Source organism: Cebidichthys violaceus, unplaced genomic scaffold (assembly GCF_023349555.1).
Source record: "Cebidichthys violaceus isolate CVI_PGR_0920_01 unplaced genomic scaffold, fCebVio1.0.p SCAF_25, whole genome shotgun sequence".
NCBI lineage: Eukaryota > Metazoa > Chordata > Actinopteri > Perciformes > Stichaeidae > Cebidichthys > Cebidichthys violaceus.
Genome location: NW_027176428.1, coordinates 4,784,244 through 4,807,741, shown reverse-complemented (window position 1 = coordinate 4,807,741; position 23,498 = coordinate 4,784,244). Strand labels below are relative to the sequence as shown.

General features: G+C 41.2%; 3 protein-coding genes across 6 annotated transcripts; 2 read left to right on the top strand and 1 right to left on the bottom strand.

Moving 5' to 3' along the window:
* Window positions 1-62: 62 nt before the first annotated feature.
* Window positions 63-1,933, top strand: LOC137879541 (RING finger protein 208-like). The gene is made up of 3 exons (XM_068720324.1): window positions 63-122; window positions 241-634; window positions 748-1,933. Exons 2-3 carry the CDS (start codon window positions 309-311, stop codon window positions 836-838), a joined length of 417 nt encoding a protein of 138 aa, XP_068576425.1. The 5' UTR covers window positions 63-122; window positions 241-308; the 3' UTR covers window positions 839-1,933.
* Window positions 1,934-5,371: 3,438 nt separating this feature from the next.
* Window positions 5,372-7,244, top strand: LOC137879544 (RING finger protein 208-like). The gene is made up of 3 exons (XM_068720329.1): window positions 5,372-5,431; window positions 5,550-5,943; window positions 6,057-7,244. Exons 2-3 carry the CDS (start codon window positions 5,618-5,620, stop codon window positions 6,145-6,147), a joined length of 417 nt encoding a protein of 138 aa, XP_068576430.1. The 5' UTR covers window positions 5,372-5,431; window positions 5,550-5,617; the 3' UTR covers window positions 6,148-7,244.
* A 2,036-nt stretch (window positions 7,245-9,280) lies between these two features.
* LOC137879417 (homeodomain-interacting protein kinase 1-like) lies at window positions 9,281-23,496 on the bottom strand. Of its 4 annotated transcripts, none has more exons than XM_068720112.1 (18): window positions 23,184-23,496; window positions 20,659-21,389; window positions 19,399-19,590; window positions 19,108-19,289; window positions 18,843-18,966; window positions 18,417-18,536; window positions 18,136-18,222; window positions 17,824-18,008; window positions 17,555-17,705; window positions 17,275-17,461; window positions 17,037-17,155; window positions 16,122-16,256; window positions 14,968-15,128; window positions 14,460-14,531; window positions 13,892-14,056; window positions 13,565-13,779; window positions 13,281-13,393; window positions 9,281-11,332 (listed from the first exon to the last, which is right to left on the bottom strand). In XM_068720112.1, exons 2-18 carry the CDS (start codon window positions 21,385-21,387, stop codon window positions 10,874-10,876), a joined length of 3,396 nt encoding a protein of 1,131 aa, XP_068576213.1. In that variant the 5' UTR covers window positions 21,388-21,389; window positions 23,184-23,496; the 3' UTR covers window positions 9,281-10,873. The 4 variants fall into 4 exon arrangements, with proteins under 4 accessions (XP_068576213.1, XP_068576214.1, XP_068576216.1 ...); XM_068720113.1 differs by having other exon boundaries at window positions 14,968-15,125; XM_068720115.1 differs by lacking the exon at window positions 16,122-16,256.
* Window positions 23,497-23,498: the final 2 nt, after the last annotated feature.

Here is a 23,498-nt window from a genome sequence, read left to right as displayed (position 1 = left end):
GTCTGCATGCAGGGATGGCTTTAAAGCGCCAAAGCCAAGAGTCAGTCAACAGTCACAGCAGAGCTTCAGTCCAGCAGACACTATCTTCAGGAATAAAGCAATCCACCCGATCAATCCTCAAAGTAAGTATTGTTCTAAAACGGTTGACACTTTGTGGTTTGAGTATTTTTATTTTTTTATTTTTATTATCAAGAAAAGAATTTTCTGATATTGAATATTTGATTTTCTCATGTGCTGCAGGTTGTGTGGTGAAGAGTTCCACTCTGCTTTTAGTCTGTGCTCCATTCTCTACACACCACTCATTCATCATGCTCCTAAACGAAGAGCTGGAGTGTGTCGTCTGCTGCTACGAGTACTCACGCAGCGACCGGGTCCCGAGGCTCCTTCACTGCAATCACACCTTCTGTGCACCCTGCCTGGAGAAACTGTCCAACCTGCAAGGCATCATCCGCAGCGTCTCCTGCCCTCTGTGTCGCTGGATTACCTGCACCCGAGCCAGTCTGACCCTTCCCGGGGCCCTGTGGGTTAACACGGATATCTGGGACCAGATTGCGGAGGAGCAGCAGCAGAAGAAGAATCAAGAATCGATGGAGGATTTGAAAAAGACGAAGACCCAACTCATCAAGTCAACACTGTAAGTATCCTCAGTTTTAATTGTAATAGATTGTACTTCTGTCATAGCAATTTATAGCTGCAGTGCAATGTATGTAAGCCCGATCCAACAGATCTCTTTCTGTCCCTCTTTAGCCCTGATTCAAGACACTCTGGTTTCATGTCCACACTTCAAAACATGTTCAGCTGTGTGCTGCAGCACAAACGACGGATGGAAACCTTCTGACAGTTTAACCGCAGAGGAATTGGCAGCGGCATCTCCCTTCCTCAGCACGTTTAACCCAAATGCCTCACTAGTGAAATGTTTGTCTTTTCATAAATGTGTCTGTTGTAATACAAATTATTATAAAGTTTAGCAAGGTTGTGAGTTAGTTTGTAGCCAAAACAGACACTACAGACACTAGCTCCTTTATAAGAAAAAAGTCTCTATTGAAATCACAATGTTTGATCCCACAACCATTGCAGTATTAAATCATACATTCATTTTATTATGTCAGGCTTACAGCGTAGAGCCCTGGCTTCAAAAATTGTTGTGTGTGTGTGTGTGTAGACCTTTAAAACTTTGAAGGGTAATAAGAGTAATAAAAAAAGGTAATAATTGACATTTAACATGACCTACAAATGAACAGGTTATTCTTTAATCACAAAAAATCTATAATAATATTAATATAAAATATTTGTATTACAACAGAACTTTTTTTTTTTTTTTAAAGTGAGGCAAAAGGGTTAAATTGACGGACCTGATGAATGTTGCAGCACTTCTCTGCAGTTTACAGGACCACAGCTGTAATGAACAGATATCTCAGGCGAGCCTGCATCAAGGTCCCTGCTTGTGTGTTTGGAAGGAAGGACCTAAACAACTTTGTGTGAAGTTTTGAAATGTGATTTTTTTTTATGACTAACTGTGAAATATCAACACATCCATATTCATCAATCCTAATTTGCCTCCCAAAGCTGACTTTAACAACCAGCATGGTATTTAATTGTGAAGGGCTCATTCTGATTTAGAGGACATGATTTACAATATAATGTATAGTTATTTATAAATGTATATATTTTGTCACTATTTTTGTCACTTTGCCCACAAAAACAGGTCTGATGTGGAATATTGCATGTATCAGTGACATGAAGGATTGTTATCCTCAAAGTTGCGCTAATTTCTTAAGCACAATTTACTCTGATTTATTTATTTAACTGAAATAAAACCGTAACTATTGTTTGCTTGACTCAGACATTTGTGCACATTTCCACGTTAGAGTTAGTTAACATCATCTCTGAGACCAAAGAAGGGCAGTGTTTTTAATAAAGTTGTTCAAAAACATCTCTTGGCTGGAGTATATTTTGTTCTTTATTCAGTCCGGGTGTGTCAGATGAAAACTATTGATATACACCTTGACATATATACACACAATTGTGGTCAAAAGTTTACATACACTTGTAAAGAACATAATGTCATGGCTCTCTTGAGTTTCCAGTTATTTCCACAACTCTGATTTTTCTCTGATAGAGTGATTGGAACAGATACTTCTTTGTCACAAAAAACATTCATGAAGTTTGGTTCTTTCATGACTTTATTATGGGTTAACAGAAAAAGTGACAAAATCTGCTGGGTCAAAGATATACATACAGCAGTGCTAATATTTGGTTACATGTCCCTTGGCCATTTTCACTTCAATTAAGCGCTTTTGGTAGCCATCCACAAGCTTCTCGTTGAATCTTTGACCACTCCTCTTGACAGAATTGGTGCAGTTCAGTTAAATTTGATGGCTTTCTGACATGGACTTGTTTCTTCAGCATTGTCCACATGTTCTCAATGGGATTTTAAGTCAGGACAATGGGAACGCCATTCTAAAACCCTAATTCTAGCCTGATTTAGCCATTCCATTACCACTTTTGATGTGTGTTTGGGGTCATTGTCCTGTTGGAACACCCAACTGCGCCCAAGACCCAACCTTCGGGCTGATGATTTTAGGTTATCTTGAAGAATTTGAAGGTAATCCTCCTTCTTCATTATCCCATTTACTCTCTGTAAAGCACCAGTTCCATTGGCAGCAAAACAGCCCCACAGCATAATACTACCACCACCGTGCTTGACGGTAGGCATGGTGTTCTTGGGGTTAAAGGCCTCACCTTTTCTCCTCCAAACATATTGCTGGGCATTGTGGCCAAATGGCTCGATTTTTGTTTCGTCTGACCACAGAACTTTCCTCCAGAAGGTCTTATCTTTGTCCATGTGATCAGCAGCAAACTTCAGTCGAGCCTTAAGGTGCCGCTTTTGGAGCAAGGGCTTCCTTCTTGCACGGCAGCCTCTCAGTCCATGGAGATGCAAAACACGCTTGACTGTGGACACTGACACCTGTGTTCCAGCAGCTTCTAATTCTTGGCAGATCTGCTTTTTGGTGGTTCTCGGTTGACTCTTCACCCTCCTGACCAATTTTCTCTCAGCGGCAGGTGATAGCTTGTGTTTTCTTCCTGATCGTGGCAGTGACAAAACAGTGCCATGCACTTTATACTTACAAACAATTGTTTGCACTGTTGCTCTTGGGACCTGCAGCTGCTTTGAAATGGCTCCAAGTGACTTTCCTGACTTGTTCAAGTCAATGATTTGCTTTTTCAGATCCATGCTGAGCTCCTTTGACTTTCCCATTGTAGCGTTTGTGGGCATTTGTATCCAATGAGCCCTATTTAAATGGCCTCAGAGAAGTCACCACCTGTAGTCACTCATAATCACTCACAAGAAGTTAAGAGGCCATGCTATGAAGCTCATTTCATTGACACAACTTTCTAAGTCACCAAAATTGCTAATTCATGTTGCTGTATGTATATTTTTGACCCAGCAGATTTTGTCACTTTTTCTGTTAACCCATAATAAAGTCATGAAAGAACCAAACTTCATGAATGTTTTTTGTGACAAAGAAGTATCTGTTCCAATCACTCTATCAGAGAAAAATCAGAGTTGTAGAAATAACTGGAAACTCAAGAGAGCCATGACATTATGTTCTTTACAAGTGTATGTAAACTTTTGACCACAACTGTACACACACACACACACACACACACACACACACACACACACACACACACACACACACACACACACACACACACACACACACACACACACAATGGCCTGAATAGCCCCTGAGCTTAACTTTATTTGTCTGTGCTCCCACCAGCCACTGAACAAACAGTTACAGAACTCAAAGATCACACATCACTACTGACATGGAGCTTAGAACACGTAATCATACAGACACGGAGAGTTTAACACACAAACCTGAAAGACCACTTTCTAACATTTTTCCCTGACAGCCCCTGTCAAAGATTGACATCCAAATAATATTTGAGATTTTACATGTGCCAAGAATGTCAGAGTGATTTTTAAGCACAAATGGAAGATCAGAAGAAATGCCTTTTGGTCCATGTTGACAGACAGGGAAGGGTAATGGGAAGCTTTGTAATCTGATGTGTCACCCGTGAATGGTCAGCAGGCTCATTAGTGCTCAATGACAATGACAGCTGCAAATCTACATGTAAAAAAATGATAAGAAAAACAAGTCCCCAAACAGTGTGCAACAATGTAATACTAGTCTTGTAGACTAGTATTACATTCTATTACATTAATACACTTGTCAGTATTTCTGTATCTCATCAGGAGGGTCTACTTTCTGCACGAAAGTATATATCTGATGATGCAAGTAGTGCAGGAAGGTATTTCCTATATCTATATTTCTCTTTATCTCAAAAGATTAAAAAAAATCATAAAACTTGGCATGGCAGCGTGTGAAAGAGCTACTGATCGGTGGTCAAAGTCTGATACGAGTCCAGACGTTCCTTCTTGTCAACCCATGAGCCAAGCATTGAACCCAGTGTCTGCACAGAAGTAAATACAGACCAGTATCTTTTTTTTTAATTGGCTTAGCTGACCAATACAACACCAATCTATAAGGTCCATGTAAAGAGACACAAGAAGAGAACCACCATTTGTTTCTGTATATTATTTTCTTTTTGGTTGTGTTTTTGTTCTCTTATTTATAGAAACTGCCTCGGCTTCTCTGTCACGGTTCTAAGGATATTGTCTCGTGTTGAAGTGCGGGGGAAACCCAGACTGCACCCAGACGGGCCAGGCTCACATATTTGCTGATAATTACTGTTGTGCATTGCATTTAGTAAAGATGGTTCTACTGTGTATCTAATGTTCAACTGAAAAATGGTCTGAAAGCAGAAGATTTGCCTTTTTTATTGCTCTTTTCTTGGCACAATCTTAAAAAAGACAAACATGATGATGATGATGAGTGCGTTTTTGTGTGATTATACAGCAAATGCCCAAATTTCCATGCTTCAGTTAATCTTGTGTGACATTGTATGTTTTCATAGTAAATGCAAATAAATTACCCTGCTTGGCAGGGCATTTTAGAAAACCTTTTTTTAATGTGCTTCTGTGACAAATTGTATTTTAAAATGTCAACATTGGGGGGTTATCATATGAGGTCAAGGGTTTACCTTCTTCAAATAAAGATTTTCTTTTAATCAAGCTGAGATTGTTTACAAAGGCTATAATCTTTTGATTTGAGGCTGTTAAAGGTATTTGCATAATACGTTGGCACTCGCATACATGTCAGTTCAATTCCACAGAAGAATTTTACCTGAGGCCGCTTTAGTTGGAACTGTTGGAATCACATGACAAGATGAGTCACGTCTGCATGCAGGGATGGCTTTAAAGCGCCAAAGCCAAGAGTCAGTCAACAGTCACAGCAGAGCTTCAGTCCAGCAGACACTATCTTCAGGAATAAAGCAATCCACCCGATCAATCCTCAAAGTAAGTATTGTTCTAAAACGGTTGACACTTTGTGGTTTGAGTATTTTTATTTTTTTATTTTTATTATCAAGAAAAGAATTTTCTGATATTGAATATTTGATTTTCTCATGTGCTGCAGGTTGTGTGGTGAAGAGTTCCACTCTGCTTTTAGTCTGTGCTCCATTCTCTACACACCACTCATTCATCATGCTCCTAAACGAAGAGCTGGAGTGTGTCGTCTGCTGCTACGAGTACTCACGCAGCGACCGGGTCCCGAGGCTCCTTCACTGCAATCACACCTTCTGTGCACCCTGCCTGGAGAAACTGTCCAACCTGCAAGGCATCATCCGCAGCGTCTCCTGCCCTCTGTGTCGCTGGATTACCTGCACCCGAGCCAGTCTGACCCTTCCCGGGGCCCTGTGGGTTAACACGGATATCTGGGACCAGATTGCGGAGGAGCAGCAGCAGAAGAAGAATCAAGAATCGATGGAGGATTTGAAAAAGACGAAGACCCAACTCATCAAGTCAACACTGTAAGTATCCTCAGTTTTAATTGTAATAGATTGTACTTCTGTCATAGCAATTTATAGCTGCAGTGCAATGTATGTAAGACCGATCCAACAGATCTCTTTCTGTCCCTCTTTAGCCCTGATTCAAGACACTCTGGTTTCATGTCCACACTTCAAAACATGTTCAGCTGTGTGCTGCAGCACAAACGACGGATGGAAACCTTCTGACAGTTTAACCGCAGAGGAATTGGCAGCGGCATCTCCCTTCCTCAGCACGTTTAACCCAAATGCCTCACTAGTGAAATGTTTGTCTTTTCATAAATGTGTCTGTTGTAATGCAAATTATTATAAAGTTTAGCAAGGTTGTGAGTTAGTTTGTAGCCAAAACAGACACTACAGACACTAGCTCCTTTATAAGAAAAAAGTCTCTATTGAAATCACAATGTTTGATCCCACAACCATTGCAGTATTAAATCATACATTCATTTTATTATGTCAGGCTTACAGCGTAGAGCCCTGGCTTCAAAAATTGTTGTGTGTGTGTGTGTGTAGACCTTTAAAACTTTGAAGGGTAATAAGAGTAATAAAAAAAGGTAATAATTGACATTTAACATGACCTATAAATGAACAGGTTATTCTTTAATCACAAAAAAATCTATAATAATATTAATATAAAATATTTGTATTACAACAGAACTTTTTTTTTTTTTTTTAAAGTGAGGCAAAAGGGTTAAATTGACGGACCTGATGAATGTTGCAGCACTTCTCTGCAGTTTACAGGACCACAGCTGTAATGAACAGATATCTCAGGCGAGCCTGCATCAAGGTCCCTGCTTGTGTGTTTGGAAGGAAGGACCTAAACAACTTTGTGTGAAGTTTTGAAATGTGATTTTTTTTTATGACTAACTGTGAAATATCAACACATCCATATTCATCAATCCTAATTTGCCTCCCAAAGCTGACTTTAACAACCAGCATGGTATTTAATTGTGAAGGGCTCATTCTGATTTAGAGGACATGATTTACAATATAATGTATAGTTATTTATAAATGTATATATTTTGTCACTATTTTTGTCACTTTGCCCACAAAAACAGGTCTGATGTGGAATATTGCATGTATCAGTGACATGAAGGATTGTTATCCTCAAAGTTGCGCTAATTTCTTAAGCACAATTTACTCTGATTTATTTATTTAACTGAAATAAAACCGTAACTATTGTTTGCTTGACTCAGACATTTGTGCACATTTCCACGTTAGAGTTAGTTAACATCATCTCTGAGACCAAAGAAGGGCAGTGTTTTTAATAAAGTTGTTCAAAAACATCTCTTGGCTGGAGTATATTTTGTTCTTTATTCAGTCCGGGTGTGTCAGATGAAAACTATTGATATACACCTTGACATATATACACACAATTGTGGTCAAAAGTTTACATACACTTGTAAAGAACATAATGTCATGGCTCTCTTGAGTTTCCAGTTATTTCTACAACTCTGATTTTTCTCTGATAGAGTGATTGGAACAGATACTTCTTTGTCACAAAAAACATTCATGAAGTTTGGTTCTTTCATGACTTTATTATGGGTTAACAGAAAAAGTGACAAAATCTGCTGGGTCAAAAATATACATACAGCAGTGCTAATATTTGGTTACATGTCCCTTGGCCATTTTCACTTCAATTAGGCGCTTTTGGTAGCCATCCACAAGCTTCTCGTTGAATCTTTGACCACTCCTCTTGACAGAATTGGTGCAGTTCAGTTAAAGTTGATGGCTTTCTGACATGGACTTGTTTCTTCAGCATTGTCCACATGTTCTCAATGGGATTTTAAGTCAGGACAATGGGAACGCCATTCTAAAACCCTAATTCTAGCCTGATTTAGCCATTCCATTACCACTTTTGATGTGTGTTTGGGGTCATTGTCCTGTTGGAACACCCAACTGCGCCCAAGACCCAACCTTCGGGCTGATGATTTTAGGTTATCTTGAAGAATTTGAAGGTAATCCTCCTTCTTCATGATCCCATTTACTCTCTGTAAAGCACCAGTTCCATTGGCAGCAAAACAGCCCCACAGCATAATACTACCACCACCATGCTTGACGGTAGGCATGGTGTTCTTGGGGTTAAAGGCCTCACCTTTTCTCCTCCAAACATATTGCTGGGCATTGTGGCCAAATGGCTCGATTTTTGTTTCGTCTGACCACAGAACTTTCCTCCAGAAGGTCTTATCTTTGTCCATGTGATCAGCAGCAAACTTCAGTCGAGCCTTAAGGTGCCGCTTTTGGAGCAAGGGCTTCCTTCTTGCACGGCAGCCTCTCAGTCCATGGAGATGCAAAACACGCTTGACTGTGGACACTGACACCTGTGTTCCAGCAGCTTCTAATTCTTGGCAGATCTGCTTTTTGGTGGTTCTCGGTTGACTCTTCACCCTCCTGACCAATTTTCTCTCAGCGGCAGGTGATAGCTTGTGTTTTCTTCCTGATCGTGGCAGTGACAAAACAGTGCCATGCACTTTATACTTACAAACAATTGTTTGCACTGTTGCTCTTGGGACCTGCAGCTGCTTTGAAATGGCTCCAAGTGACTTTCCTGACTTGTTCAAGTCAATGATTCGCTTTTTCAGATCCATGCTGAGCTCCTTTGACTTTCCCATTGTAGCGTTTGTGGGCTTTTGTATCCAATGAGCCCTATTTAAATGGCCTCAGAGAAGTCACCACCTGTAGTCACTCATAATCACTCACAAGAAGTTAAGAGGCCATGCTATGAAGCTCATTTCATTGACACAACTTTCTAAGTCACCAAAATTGCTAATTCATGTTGCTGTATGTATATTTTTGACCCAGCAGATTTTGTCACTTTTTCTGTTAACCCATAATAAAGTCATGAAAGAACCAAACTTCATGAATGTTTTTTGTGACAAAGAAGTATCTGTTCCAATCACTCTATCAGAGAAAAATCAGAGTTGTAGAAATAACTGGAAACTCAAGAGAGCCATGACATTATGTTCTTTACAAGTGTATGTAAACTTTTGACCACAACTGTATATACACACACACACACACACACACACACACACACACACACACACACACACACACACACACACACACACACACACACACACACACACACACACACACACACACACACACACACACACACACACACACACACACACACACACACAGGCCTGAATAGCCCCTGAGCTTAACTTTATTTGTCTGTGCTCCCACCAGCCACTGAACAAACAGTTACAGAACTCAAAGATCACACATCACTACTGACATGGAGCTTTTCTCGTGACGAGGGAAACTCATTAATTCATAGATGTTGTAAACCGGGGCGAAGAATCATGAAACAAAATGTTGTGAATATGTGGTTATTTTTATTGAAAACAGTAACAGTGGATTATTTTAAGCTGAAACCTTTTTTCCCTGAATTAGTTCTACTAAATAGCCTCTTAACTATACTATGTTAAGGTGAAATACAGTTAAATATTCAGGCATTACAACACAAAACTGATGCAAACACAACAGGGAAGTGTTTACTAAAAAGCTTTCATAACCCACAGAAACCATCCCGAGATCCACCTCCTTAGACTAACAGACAGCCACTGATCAGCTGTATTCAGACAGACCAACAGGATGAGGGTTATATCCACACTAGTAATCCATGTGTGAAAAACAATGGATTTCAACATTTTATATTCAGACAAGACTGAAGCCAAAGTGGCACTTTTGCACATTTTCTAGGGGGGGAATACACCATGTATATTTAGTAGACAGCACCACCTTTGACTGACTTATTGTAAGAAACACAAGTGTTAAAGTGGTTTCTCATCAGGTACGAATTAACTGAGCAGAAGGTCTATTTTTGTTATAACTTCCTAGCGAGCTTTTCCAATGTGTCATATAAAAACGGTTCAAATTGACCATAAATCATGTCTATAAACGAGCAGGTCCTACACAATCAGAATTCAAACATATAGCATATTTTTCAGTACATGTCAAATTATTTTTTTTATATTTCAGGGGCAGATAAGTAGGGAAGAAGATTAATATCTTAAAAAAAAAGAAAAATGAAAATAAAAGCTATCACATCATTCCTCAGGATGGTGATCTCACTCTGCTGTACTTCATAAATACATTCAGCACTCAAGTTGATGCATTTTTTTTTTTCTTTTTAAAGTTTCTATTGCATAAGGACATGATTGATCCTGCCTAAACACTGTCACTATATTAACAGACGATCACATGTGCACTTAAATTAACATGTATCCATCACAGTTTTCACCACATCCTTTCTCTTACTCGACATCTTCATGGACCTTCCTCTTCCTTTCTCACACCGACAAAACATAATTTAAAAACATAGTAAAAGACATATTTGTGATTAATCAGACATAGGTATGGTAGTCACTATTATATGTTAGCTAAAAACACAGGGTCACACTGGGTTAGTGTGAAAACGTTACAATGAGGGTCATAAGAAACTAAAGGACTTGTAACTCTCTTTCAGCTAGCCCTTCACTAGCTTTGAGTTAGGCGTCTAGAAGTTCGCCTAAAGTGTCGTCGCAGCTTGTGACAGGAGGAGAATCTCTCTCCACACACAACAGGAGTAAAATACATCGACCACAATGCCATAATCATACATCTAGATAAGATGGTTATACAATAAGGGCTATAAACAATATTGTTACGGGGAAAATAAACCAATATGACGACATCAAATAATACCCAGAAAACATTTTTAAAACACAAACGACCCAAAAGAGCATGTGAATGAGTTGCAGGTGAAGTGCCGCTTTTGAGTCAAAAGCAGCAAACAAATAGGTGAGCAACAGTTATTCTACTAGAAACACAGTTTAAATGTCCCTTTGTGATAAATTGTGGGGAAGTAGAATTCTTTTTTTGTTGTGTTCAAAGTGTGTGTGTGTGTGTGTGTGTGTGCGTGTCCCTATAGGAATGGATACTGTGTGAGGCGCCTGGGGCTTAGCTGGTAGGCACTGTAAGCTTCGGCCCGGGGAGTCACACTAACGTAGGGAGAACCAGTGGCAAACTGGTGCTGGTAGGCCGCCGGCAGGCCGTGCAGCAGACTGCTGACAGAGTCCTTACGACTGGCCGAGTCTCTCCTGGAAGAGGATGCTGAGGCGTACGTTGCTGCATAGGCTGAAGGAGAGTGTCCGTGGCTGGCGTGACCACGGCTTAGCAGCTGCTCCATGGCCTGAGAAGCCGAGGAGAGGGCCGTGGAGGCCGGGTAGGCGTACAGGCCGGGGCCGGGGGCCGAGGCCGAAGCCAGGGCCGCCACCTCGGGGAAGTTGAAGTGGGACGACACGACCGGAGGGAACGTCGACTGGCGACGCATTGACGAGTCACTGTGGGAACGCTCCTGAGATGAAGAAACAACCGGCTGAACCTAAAAAGAAACAATACTCTGCATTAATGGTGTAATGTTGTAAGGATCAACCCTCGCGGTTCGGCACACATGGGAACCGCAGATTAATAACACAGTTAACGTTGAAATAAAGTTTTACTGACGATCGTTTTTGGGCGTGTTCTGTAGCGCCACACAGAGGATACAGAAAGCAGTGGAGTACAGTGATGTGCGGTGAGGTTCGTGGCTGGTGAGGCACAGACACTACATAAATCAGAGATTTACAAATATATGAACTCAATAGAGAAGCTTAAATCACCATTCAATTGGCAGCTTGTACATTGACTACTGGTTGTTTTTCATATCAGTATTCTTCACACACACACACACACACACACACACACACACACACACACACACACACACACACACACACACACACACACACACACACACACACACACACACACACACACACACACACACACACACACACACACACACACACACACACACACACACCATATTTGATTCCACCGGGAGCGTTTCAGAAGCGGAGCACTCGCGGGCACCACCCACGAACATCGTGAGATTCCGCGAAAATCTGCGTAACAACCACGGATGTATAAAGAGAACAACAAACACATAAAAGGTTACCTTACCTGTCCGACGTTGAATTGCTGTTGATTTGGTCATATTTCCCTGTTTTTTTAGACATTTTAAGCTTGGATATATAATCTTACATTTTTGCGGTCAAAGTTTTGTAAAGACACAATACATTTTCAGTTAGTTATTGTTGTTTTTATAAAGCCTCGTTTTTATTTTTATTTCAGTTAACAAAAAAAAAAATTCACACCTAGTTTTCGTTTTTTCGTTAACGATAATAACCTTGGTTCAGGCTCTGTTCAGTGAAGGCAAGTTATGACGTTATCATGATGTGTTCACGTCATCTCATAAAATGTAGTTTTGGTGAGAAACTTGAATAAATCCAGGTGTTTGAAGGAGATGTTTTCACAACAATATAAAATAGATATTAGAGATGAATTATGACCCGTTTACACTACCTCTAAGCAGCTTATAATGCATCATTAAAACTACTAATGACAAGATGTGTTCCTTGTCTTTTATAATTGAAATGTGTTCATATTTATGGCTCAAGTGCAACGAACACTGCTGGTTTAACTGCTTATGATAAAGAGGATCTATAAGTGCAAAGTAACATTTGATATGAAGTGATATTAAATGTGTGAGACACATCATTATACCTGCAATGATGCCTCTCACATTACATTTCTACAGTCTGGCTTCAATTCACCACCTGTGTCACCAGTTTCCCCGTGTCTCCAAAATGTTTGTACGCGTGGGTCAGAGTCTCCACACATTCTCTCGTCAAGTTTATATAAAAGTTAACTTTTACATGGGAAGCGACGTACACCTCTTTCAGGCCCAGTTTTGTGCGTACGCATCAGTTATAAACAAGATTCCACAAGTTTGTTTTTCAACATTGACACTTTTAAAATAAAGATTTGAAGAAAATTATGAAATAAAAAGTCATGGTTTAGTATCCTACGGCATCATTATTTGAAATATGTCTTTTGCAACTTATGACTGCTGTTCCTCTGTACGTTGACATAAACCTTCCAGCCTGATTTCCTTGACATGCTGTAAAAAAAGGCTGTTTTTGACCAATGAACCTGCAGTTTGGATACAGCTGTTTAACCTTGTTGGAGCTCCAGATGCTATCTCATGTTGCTCACTTTAACGTGAAGACTGCTTAAACTTTACAGCTGATAAGTTTCACCTTTTAAGCAGTGTTAGACACTGTGATTAAGACACTGAAGAGTTTACACCCTTTCCCACCAAGTGCTTACAAGATTGCCGACGTCCTGTGACTCACAAGTAAATGCTTTGTCATTTTGATGTAATTAAAACGAAAGCTATAGCGGTGACATCTAAGCTTATGAAACCGCCGACATAAAAGAAGCCTCACCTGGCTGAGGTTTAAGGGGTGTGACTGGCTTGGCACTAGTCCGTGACGCTCCATGTTCTCCCCGGAGCTGCAGGGCTGTCGGTTGGATGATCTCTTGGGCTTCATGTAGGTCACTGTGAATTAAAACGTAATAACTATTATTAAATCACACACACACACACACACACACACACACACACACACACACACACACACACACACACACACACACACACACACACACACACACACACACACACACACACACACACACACACACACACACACACACACACGACTTTTACCAGTCTCCAGGCGTCCACGAGAAGCGGCTCCTCTCTCAGACCCCTGGGTTTTGACTGAAGGGGCCACCACTGCCAGAGACTTGGCCTGGCGCGACGACATGGTGCTAGCTGGGTTCAGTGTGCGGGGCAGAGGAGTCAGGGGACTGGCTGTAGAGGAGTCCGAGTCGTGCACCGTCACACAGCTGATGACATTAGCACGCTGGCTGAGACCAATGCTATGTAAACAGAGAAACATGTGTTGTGTTATTTCACAAGAGAAGAGGTAGATCTGCATCAAAGAGGCTCAGAAAAAATATGAAATAGTTTAGAGGAGTATCTTTTCCTCACCTGGCGGGATGGAATTTGCGCTCATCCTCTGTGTCTGTGTCACTGTGAATAGTGATGATGCTGACCGCCGGGCTGGGTGTGTCGGAGATGACGATTGGCTGTGACCATGTGGCGCTGGGTGGGGTCACACCACTGCTGCCGAGTAGCGATGCAGTGGATATACCCCTAGGCAGAGAAACAAGAGGAAATGTTGAGTTATCCCGCTGAAAGCAAAACGCGATTTCAGCCGTGCTAGACAAATAACACAAAATAAAACAGGGTGAAAAAGAGAAAGAAAAAATATAACCCTACTATCAAAAATACTGAGTTGTTTTAACAGTTTACTTTTCATTCTATGAATGTTTATTTGCAATTAGATATATGTTACAAAGTGATTAACATCTACTACGTAATAACTGCTAGCATTTTGTAAAAAAAAAAAAAAAAAAAAAAAAAGAAAAAAAGAAAAAAAAAAAAATCACAGAAATGGCTCTAAGTGATAAACAATAGGTTTTTCGGTTTGATATCAGTTCTTCTTAAGCATCTGTCATTTGGTGCGACAGCTTAAACCCTGCAAGACACGACATACCTGTTTCTGTTCTCTCCGCGTCTGGCTTTCACCTTCTTCCTCTCCGGCTGGGTCCTGGCTTGGGTTGTGCTCCTATTAGGGCCAAAGATCAAGCAAGTCAGAGGTGGAGACCACTGGCAAAATCACAACATGAAACAATAAAAACACAAAGAAAGCTTACTTTTCTGACATTGTGTTGGAATGATCCCAAAACCACAGTATATTTACCATGTTTTGTTTAAGTCACGTAGCATTACATCCCTGACTGTGCTCTGTTAATAAGTCAATATAATGGCCAAACTGGTTGGATGATAATTTTTACTATAAAATGGCAAAGAAGTCATAACCATAAGTACTAAGTGTGTAAAAAGAAGTATCCTTGACAAAGATACTTAGCAAAAAATATTTTTTTAAATTCAAATAAATGTTTTCATTCCATGTCTGACATAAAAAAAAACCTCTTTCAAATAATTGTAAAAATATAAGATGCTAGTTCACGTTTGTAAAAAAGAATCGTTGGTTGACTCACCTCCAGCTGTGTCCCTGCTGCGTGGAAGCGTTTGAGTGAAGCGTTTCAAGAGGGGATTCGGGTACATTGGACTGGTGGGCAGAGCTGTGGATGGCCACACCAGGGACCTGCTGCCACGAGGATGGGATGAGGATCTGTTGAGTGCCAGTGGGCCAGGCCTGCTGAGAAAAACAACAGACATCCACACTTTAGTACATGTAATATCAAGGACTAGATATAAAGTCTACACAATTGATATGATGCTGGAATGGGCCAGACAAACTGAACCATGCCGAGAAATAAATCCAAACACCGAAAGACAAAGAGGCAAACCGACTGGCCGAACTCTTCAACAGGCAAAAGCAAAAGAGATAGCTAAGCGAGCAACCTTTCCCAAGCCATTCTCTTATTATAGCATTGCTCTGCAACAAATGCACAAGATGATAACCATGCAAAGCACAAACAATGAAGCACTGTAAACAGTCAGATCGGGTACAAAGACAAGTATACACAGGACCGCGGTGCCTGTTAAAGAAGAATACTGAAGAAAAAGATTAGTTTAGTTCACTGAAGCCAAACGGTCTGTTGATAAGCTGTCTTGGGAAATGTTCTGGGGCTGAAACAAAAGATGTGTGTCAGAGAGTCGGGCTGCTCAGTGGGGATTTTATTGGGACTTTGTAGCTGCAACCTCCTTTGCTGAAAACAAGGAAGGATGGGGCAAGAGAAGCTGCAAGCAAAGCGCAGACTAACTCAGCAACGCATGCGCTCCATGCCCTCAGCACACCTACGGGAAAAGACTGTGGGGGGGGGGGGGGGGAGTGAAACAGTGTGTGAATGAGGTGGAAGAGGGAGGTGTCCTTTGGGGTGGAAAAAAGTTTTGTATATTTTGTAAATTCTACTTTAATGTCACAAAGGGGAATGAAAAAAAATTCAGATTCCAGAAAAACTGATTGTCCTACAAAAAATAAGCCTGCTTGTGAAAAAGGCAAATGAGGGAATATGATGCATACATTAAAGACTAGCCCTGTGGCACAGAGGGGGGAGGAAACACTGCAAACAAATGAAGAAAAAAAGAAAAACAAAGGCGGAGTGGGGCGGGAAAGAGATGGCATTGTTAGTGGTAGTAGCAGTGTGCATGTGAATGAATTTCTTCAGGGATGTCCTAGTTGCTTTACCAGCACTGTGGCTGTGTGCTCCAGGAGGGTGGGCCGACCCACCCCGGTGCCCAGCCCGAGGGGCAGAGAGTACTGGGGGGCTATGCCTGCTGTGGGTGGGTGCAGGGTGGCCACCATCAGGGGTGTGCAGGAACCCTGGAGGGAGGGAGGATAGGGGAGGGCAGGGTTAGGGCACGGTGAAGAGTAATGTCCATTAAAGGCTCTGAGTACCACCTCTATCCAGTAACACTGGCCACCATCTGGACACCTGACCTCTGCAGTGTGCAGCGATTATTCCTTCTTTTTTTTTTTTTTTTTTTTTTTTGGAAATGGCAATTAAGAAGCTTTTTGAGCCAAATGAGTCTCCCACATTAAACATCTGGCAGATCCCAGACAGCAGACTGGGAATAACAGAGGCCTGACTCTGAATGGCAGCCCAATCCTCCCTGGATGCAAATACAGGGCGAAACAAACAGCAGAAACATACAACAAAAAACAGCATGGACTATGTTACTAAAGTCAAATCTTTTGTAAATTCAAAAGTCAGGGGTATAAAAAAAGCATTTAAACAAACATCTACACTGAAAGCAAACTTTTACATTGAAGAAAACTCTCAAACTGGGTCCCACTAAACTTTGGCTCACTCTGCTGGCAGCAGAAGAGAGATGGGAATGAAAGAGGAACTCCAACACAGAAACTTTTTTGATGCACTCGTATCCTTGAATGAGGAAAGCTAGGCACCTTTGCTCTCAGCTTTGCACTAATAACATGACGTGATTCATGGATGTTGCCAGATATTTTAGGTTTCTAAATGACAAAGGAAATCTGTGGGAAACTGCTGAAATTGAAGTCAATACTTCTCTCTTTCTCACACACACACACACACACACACACACACATCTGACGAAACACCCAACACACCTTAAGAGCTCTTACCTGTGTGAGCATACTAGGCTGGATCTGCAACGACTGAGCAGACGGGTTCTGAGGTACTATGGGTACAGAGTTCTCCATCCTCACGGGGAAACTGGAACTCTTACTGGATGGCTGTAGCCCTGGAAAACAATTCAACATATCAATGAGTAACACCAAAATACTGATGAAAACACTGCCGCAAACCCATGTGTTGTTTTGGTCTTTTTTTTCCCAGTTTGACTGCAACCTTATCCTTTACCTTGAATAGTGGAGGGTGGGCAGACGATGAGAGTCTGCTGGAAGGGTTCTGTCTGGCTACACAGCCCAGCAGGACGCGTTGGAATCGGGACGCTCTGTTGAGCAAGCCCGGGAATGTTGATAGTCGCCTGCTGGTACAGAGCTGGCTGGTAGTTCAGCAAAGGCACCGCTCCCCCCGCAGAAGGCACCTGTTGGAGACATTTTAGAACACCACTGATTAATACTACAGGAGCTGCACGTCCCCAACCATTTCTGAGAATTAGTGAATCAATGGGTCATACCTGGTTATGCTGGTTGAGTTGGCTACTGAAGGTAACGGTGAGGTTGCCCGCTGCAGCGCTGGGCACTGCACTGGTGGAGTACAGGGATTTGCTGCTATCGTAGGAGCTCCGGCGCTTACAGATCTCCATGTTCTGGAAGCAGGACTTCACACTGGAGAGAATGGAGTAATAGTGTTTCAGCGACTACATTTAAGTAAAGACCCCCCCCCCCCCCCAACAAACATATACATAAACATATTAGCAGCGCCTAATAAAACACCTTCACTTACTGTGAGCTGTGGGGATAATCCATGAGGTGGCTCATTGTGACGAAGGGGTGACCCAGAGTTTTTGTAGGCGTGATTCTTTTGTCGGCATCCAGACGGAGCATTCGCTTCAAGAGGTCTATAAACTCTCGTCTATCAGCTTTCTCCGCCAGCATGTCCGTCCCCTCCAAATGAGAAGACAGGTTGACCTGGAACACATAATGAAATAGATGGGTAATAAACAATATGAGGTAAGGTGGTTTCTTGGGTTTGTGTGTGTATTTGTGCACAGAGTAAAAACGATGTAATTGGAGGATATTTGTGAAAGCCCTCTACCTGCATCATGTCATCCAGACAGTTGAAGATATACTTCCTCGCCTCCTTGGACTTGATGCCCATCTCCATCTCATGCTCTGCTGGGGTCTGGAAAGAATAAACCATTTCTGTTTCAGTATGTGTTAAAAACTAATTCTTGTAAACATTAAACATCATAGGTATGACAAGACAAGACTGAATATATCTAAACATATTCAGTCATTTTCTGACACCCCTAATAATCCTTTAAAGCCTAAGTAATGATCAGATACTCTGTGGGATTAATATGAGGTTCTATTAACCTTAAGCCTCCAAAGAGGGTAGCTGGAGTCAGGTCCTCGATTGAAGAAGCGACTGGTTTTAGTTCCGGCGCTCAGCAAATACTCTGCAGGCAGGCCTTGAGTCTGGGAGATGTAACGGATCTGGAAACAACAAAAAAAGCATTCACAGCTAAGAATCAGAGTGAGACAAAATAGTCAGTGGATAGGACTCAAATCTGACGGCATGAACAAGTATAACTACAGTTTGTAGTTACACTTATTCACCTGCAGCACTTTGGTATCTCTTGGCTTTTGACAAAACTAGCAGCTCTCAACACAGAGCACCTACAGACCTTTCATTACCAACTAATAAGTTATGGCTTCAGTTCCATCTCATCAGTTAGTTTTTTTTCCAGGCATTTGAGCATTTTTTTTTCAGTCCTGGGAAACACTGACGTCAGTACTGACCTGGTCGTACTCAGAGGCTCCAGGGTAGAGAGGCCAACCCAGGAATAGCTCAGCAATCACACAGCCTAAAGACCACATGTCAATGGCCTCACAGAACGGCAAACCCAAAATGATCTCTGGAGCCCTAGACAGCAAAAAGAGGGTTAAAGGTTGAGTACAAAGAAAACTGAACTAAACTACAAAGTTTTGTCACAGTGACTTATTTGTTACCACTTATCCTAAAAGGGTTGCAAAAAAAGACGTGTTTAAATGAACCAAATGTTACCTGTAGTAGCGAGACTGTAAGTAGGTTGAGCAGACTGCTTTGGACACATGGCTTGCCGAGCCAAAGTCAATGACCTTTACCCTGTAGGGCTGTCTAAGGGGGTCAACCAGCATGATGTTCTCTGGCTTTAGGTCTGCATGAATCAGACCAAGGCTCTTCAGTTTCATCAGTGCTGTAGCCACCTAAAGACACGAAACACGCAAATATCCATCAGAAATACTACTACTTTATCACAACAATAAAGTAACAATATGATCGGTTTTAGGAATGTCTGCCAACACATTTGCTTACCTGCTGTAGGATGGGTCTGATGTGCCTTAAGGGAAGCGGGCTGAACTTGCTGTGCTTGAGAAAGTCATACAGGTTCTGCTCCAGCATCTCAAACACCAGGCAGGTGTGACCCTTGTGCTGGAAGCATTCATACGAACGCACAAAGTTGTACTCGTCCGCATTCTCTGCACTCAGCCGGTTCAGGATGCCCACCTGTAAAGAGAAACACAAAACCTTGTAGCATCTGCAGGTAAAGTGGAACTCATGGAAACACACAAACAGGGGTGAAAGTAAGCTGGTTGAACCCGGTACTCGGTAGCACTAAAAGATTCAGTGCCGGTACGCAGTACACCAGGAAGTGGGGACAGCAGTTAAATGCCTAAACACACAAACAACCACCCGTCAAGATCGCATTCCCAACAAGAAAACACATCCGCTAATGCCATTTAAATAAGTAATTCGCTTTCTTTAGGTTTAAAGTAGGGGGAAACGCATTTCAATGGGGAAATTGTATTTAATACATTACAACACCGGCAAGAACTTCAATCTACTTTTACCCCGGCACACTAATATGATCACAGTTTTATAGTATAACTGACCATTTCCAAAACAAAAGTACCTTCTGACACAGGGGTTGTTACATATTGAGTTACATTATGATACATTCAAACTCTATTAATTATGTTTTCAAATCTAATCTTGTAAAACGTAGTTTTTTGGTGAGAAACTTGAATATAAAAAGTTGTTTGAAGGAGCTGTTTTCACAGCAATATAAAATACACATTGTAGAGGGAGCAGTTGCTCTAAGCAGCTTATAATACATCAATAAAACTTGAAAAGTCAAGATTTTTTCCAAAATCAAATTAAATATTTAATTAGAAACACACATTTATTTCCTAAACATTTTAATTGTGCGATATTATGTAAATAACCACTATAGATGACAATAACAAGGTAAAAGTATAACATAATAATAATAATAATAATAATAATAATAATAAGGCACTTAAATGCACCAAACGGGTTTAGTTTTGACAGATAATATTGTTGAAAGTGTTGATTTTTCTAAAAAGGGAGCCAATTAGTTGTTCTGTCTTGTTTTCTCTTTTTTATATATTTCTCCTTAGTAAAGAAAAATATTTTTGTTATCCAATTAGTCAAGTAATCAATAGAAAAGTTGGATAAATAATAGATATCTGCAACCTTAAACCACTGTCCATGTAGTTGTTTTATCAAAGCAGGATACACAAATATGTTATCAACAAAATTATGTTTGATTACCTCAATCTGGCCCTGACGAGCATACGAAGGATGGTTTTTCAGGATCTTGATAGCCACGATCTCATTGGTGCCCCTCTTCCAGCACTTCGCCACTTGTCCAAACGTGCCTCTTCCTAGAAACTCCAGCACTTCATAGCTGCAGGACACGGAGCAGAGGATCTCGTGCTGCACCAGCTGATAATCCCCTTCACCATTGGAGCTGCTGCTCTTGGTGGTTGGAGCCGAGTGGGGTATCGACTGGCCCGTACCTCCTCCACCACCACCAGTACGGGTGGAGTAAGTTGCTGCAGGGGCCGAGAGCTCCTCCAATATTTGGACGCTGCCACATCCACTCCCACTGCCTTCATTGGTTTCCTCAATCTTCCTCTTCTGCCCGTGCCTGTGGCCCCTCGTTTCAGAGGACGTCTCGGTATGAGTGTAGGTGGAAGACGTTGCCTGCTCCGCCACACGTCTGCTGGATCCACGGGGAAGACTGCCGGTGCTGTCGGCTGCCCGCACCACCACTTGACCTCTGGAGCCGGGTGCTGCTGGGGGGAAGACCAGGGATGGGGCAAAAGGTGCCACAGCCATGGCTGGTGTAAAGGTGTATGCCGACTGGCCCGCTATGGAGCTGTACGCTTCGGTGGTGGACACGTCCCAAACATTGCTCTCCACCTTCACCTTCTTAACGCGGCAAAAGGCACTGGAGGAGATGGAGGGAGGAGAGAAGACCTGCAGCTGAGAGCTCATAGCTGAAAAGAAATTGATGAGGATTAGATACGGATGCAAAACCAGGAACTTAAATCACCGTAATAACTTCCTAAAACACAGCAATTACAACGTTACCATTTGTGTTGCTATACTGCAGCGTTACATAACATGCAGCATGTATTTGGTATACTTAGCTAAAATGAACGCAGTCTAATATAACAGTCCAGCCCAAATATCAGTGACTAAATGTTACAAACAGCTCCCAATATCATGCCATACACATTAACAGCACCCTCAGACTGCAGACTCCAAAATTACTGTCAAGTTGAACACCACTGCAACACAGTTTCAACAAAAACTGAATGAAACAGGACTAAAGATAAAACAATGAATAGACTGCACCGGAAGTCTATTGATTTTTTCAGTCATATTTCAAGCAAAACATTCTCTGGTTTCAGCTCAGATGTGAGGTTTTACTACTTGTCCTTGTTATATTTCATAGCAATGAAAACATCTTTGGGGACAAAACAAGTCATTTCAAGAGGTCCAAAAGGCTCGGAGGAATTGTGAAGGGCAGTATTTCTTAACATTTAAAAACTAAACCATTTATTTATCAATTAAATCAACACTTTAATTGATAAATAAAATAGTTAGCTGCATACAGCTTGAAACTGAACATTTACCTTGGTGAAGGAAGGGTTAATAGCAAGGTTGTTGAATTAGACTACAATAGGTTAGCTGTCCCTAATAAACTGGCAACAGAGTAAAATCCAATAACTTGAAATCAACAAAAACACAAACATTAACATGGAAAAATGCTCCACAAGCCATCAAACCTGAGGCCATAAACATGCAGTCTGTATTCCATCAAAACTTTATATTTTAAGAGACTGTAATGATGTTATCTGAAGGACTGGGTCCCTGACCGCAAATTATTATTAGAAACTATTTATATTACAATTATAAGGAGACATCACGAGCATCAGGGTGACAGAGAAAAATGCTGCAATTCAAAATAATGTCATATAGGATGTGTAATTTGCAGGAGAGACAAAAAAAACATGTCCTAAAGTGGAGCATGTTTACTTTAAATAAATGCAAAAGCAAAAGGATAAAGGGGAACACATTGAGTCACGTGTGAGAGTTATCCATTAGCACTTTCTATCAAGATTCTATTGTTTCTATATCGCTTCTCTGTATTTCTAATACACCTCTTGATTCTAAGACACCTCATTTATCCTACAGATGTTATATTTCAAAGTAAATCATGCAAGCAACACAAACCTTTAAAAAAAAATGAACGTGCATGTCATACCATAACTGCATAATGTAAGCCACTGTTAGGCTGCACAGACAGTATTTATATGCAATGACAAGTTGGGATCTAAATACCAGGTGGGCCTGTACGTGATGTGTCCGATTCCCCATTGAGCTACACTTTCTTGTTAAGGAGCAAGTAAAGCAAACGTAGGTTTCGACGCAACCGAAATTGCAAAAGAGAGCTGTGTACATGGTTGGAGACAGAGGACAAAATGGTATGTACCACAATGGCAGTCAAGCTGTGATCGATACAGTTACTCTGTTCTAATGGGACCACAACACGGACACTTATGGTACGTTTGATCATCGCTTTGCTGGCCATCAACATCTGTAACCCCATGACACGAATCAACAAGGCAACATTACTTAACTTGCTAAAGCTAACAAGCTAACGCTTAACTTAATGAAAATATGGCTTTAGGGGATTAGTGGCTTAACTAACAACATAAAGTTAGGTTGAATGGCATAAATTGCAGGACAAATGAACATTTATTTCAGAAACCGTTGTTACATACCGGTTTGGATGTTATTACAGCGTCGAAAAACTGGGCTTCGTCCAAGATTTAAATCCCACTGCAGTCTGCTGGAGCAGCGTTATCCTGTTAGCTTCAGATGCTAGCTAGGCCTGCATTGTTTCTTCAATCGATGGAGAGCTGGGCAGCAGGAAAAGGCGTTACAGTGTCGAGTTTTCAGGAAAAAAACACACAGGTCTCATTGTATTACTAAACTTAAAACATCTAGTGCTAAAAATATGTACATTTGTTGATTAAAACATAATAAATTACACTCTAAAAATCGCCTGTCCTGAAGCAGCAAATCCACTTTTCACC

Coding starts and splice junctions, on each gene's coding strand:
- LOC137879417 (XM_068720112.1), bottom strand. CDS start 21,387: ATGAGCTCTCAGCTGCAGGTCTTCTCTCCTCCCTCCATCTCCTCCAGT. Junction 18,967..19,107: donor TTACAGTCTCGCTACTACAG/GTAACATTTGGT, acceptor TTTGCTGTCTAG/GGCTCCAGAGATCATTTTGG. Junction 17,706..17,823: donor GATTATCCCCACAGCTCACA/GTAAGTGAAGGT, acceptor CATTCTCTCCAG/TGTGAAGTCCTGCTTCCAGA.
- LOC137879541 (XM_068720324.1), top strand. CDS start 309: ATGCTCCTAAACGAAGAGCTGGAGTGTGTCGTCTGCTGCTACGAGTAC. Junction 635..747: donor CAACTCATCAAGTCAACACT/GTAAGTATCCTC, acceptor GTCCCTCTTTAG/CCCTGATTCAAGACACTCTG.
- LOC137879544 (XM_068720329.1), top strand. CDS start 5,618: ATGCTCCTAAACGAAGAGCTGGAGTGTGTCGTCTGCTGCTACGAGTAC. Junction 5,944..6,056: donor CAACTCATCAAGTCAACACT/GTAAGTATCCTC, acceptor GTCCCTCTTTAG/CCCTGATTCAAGACACTCTG.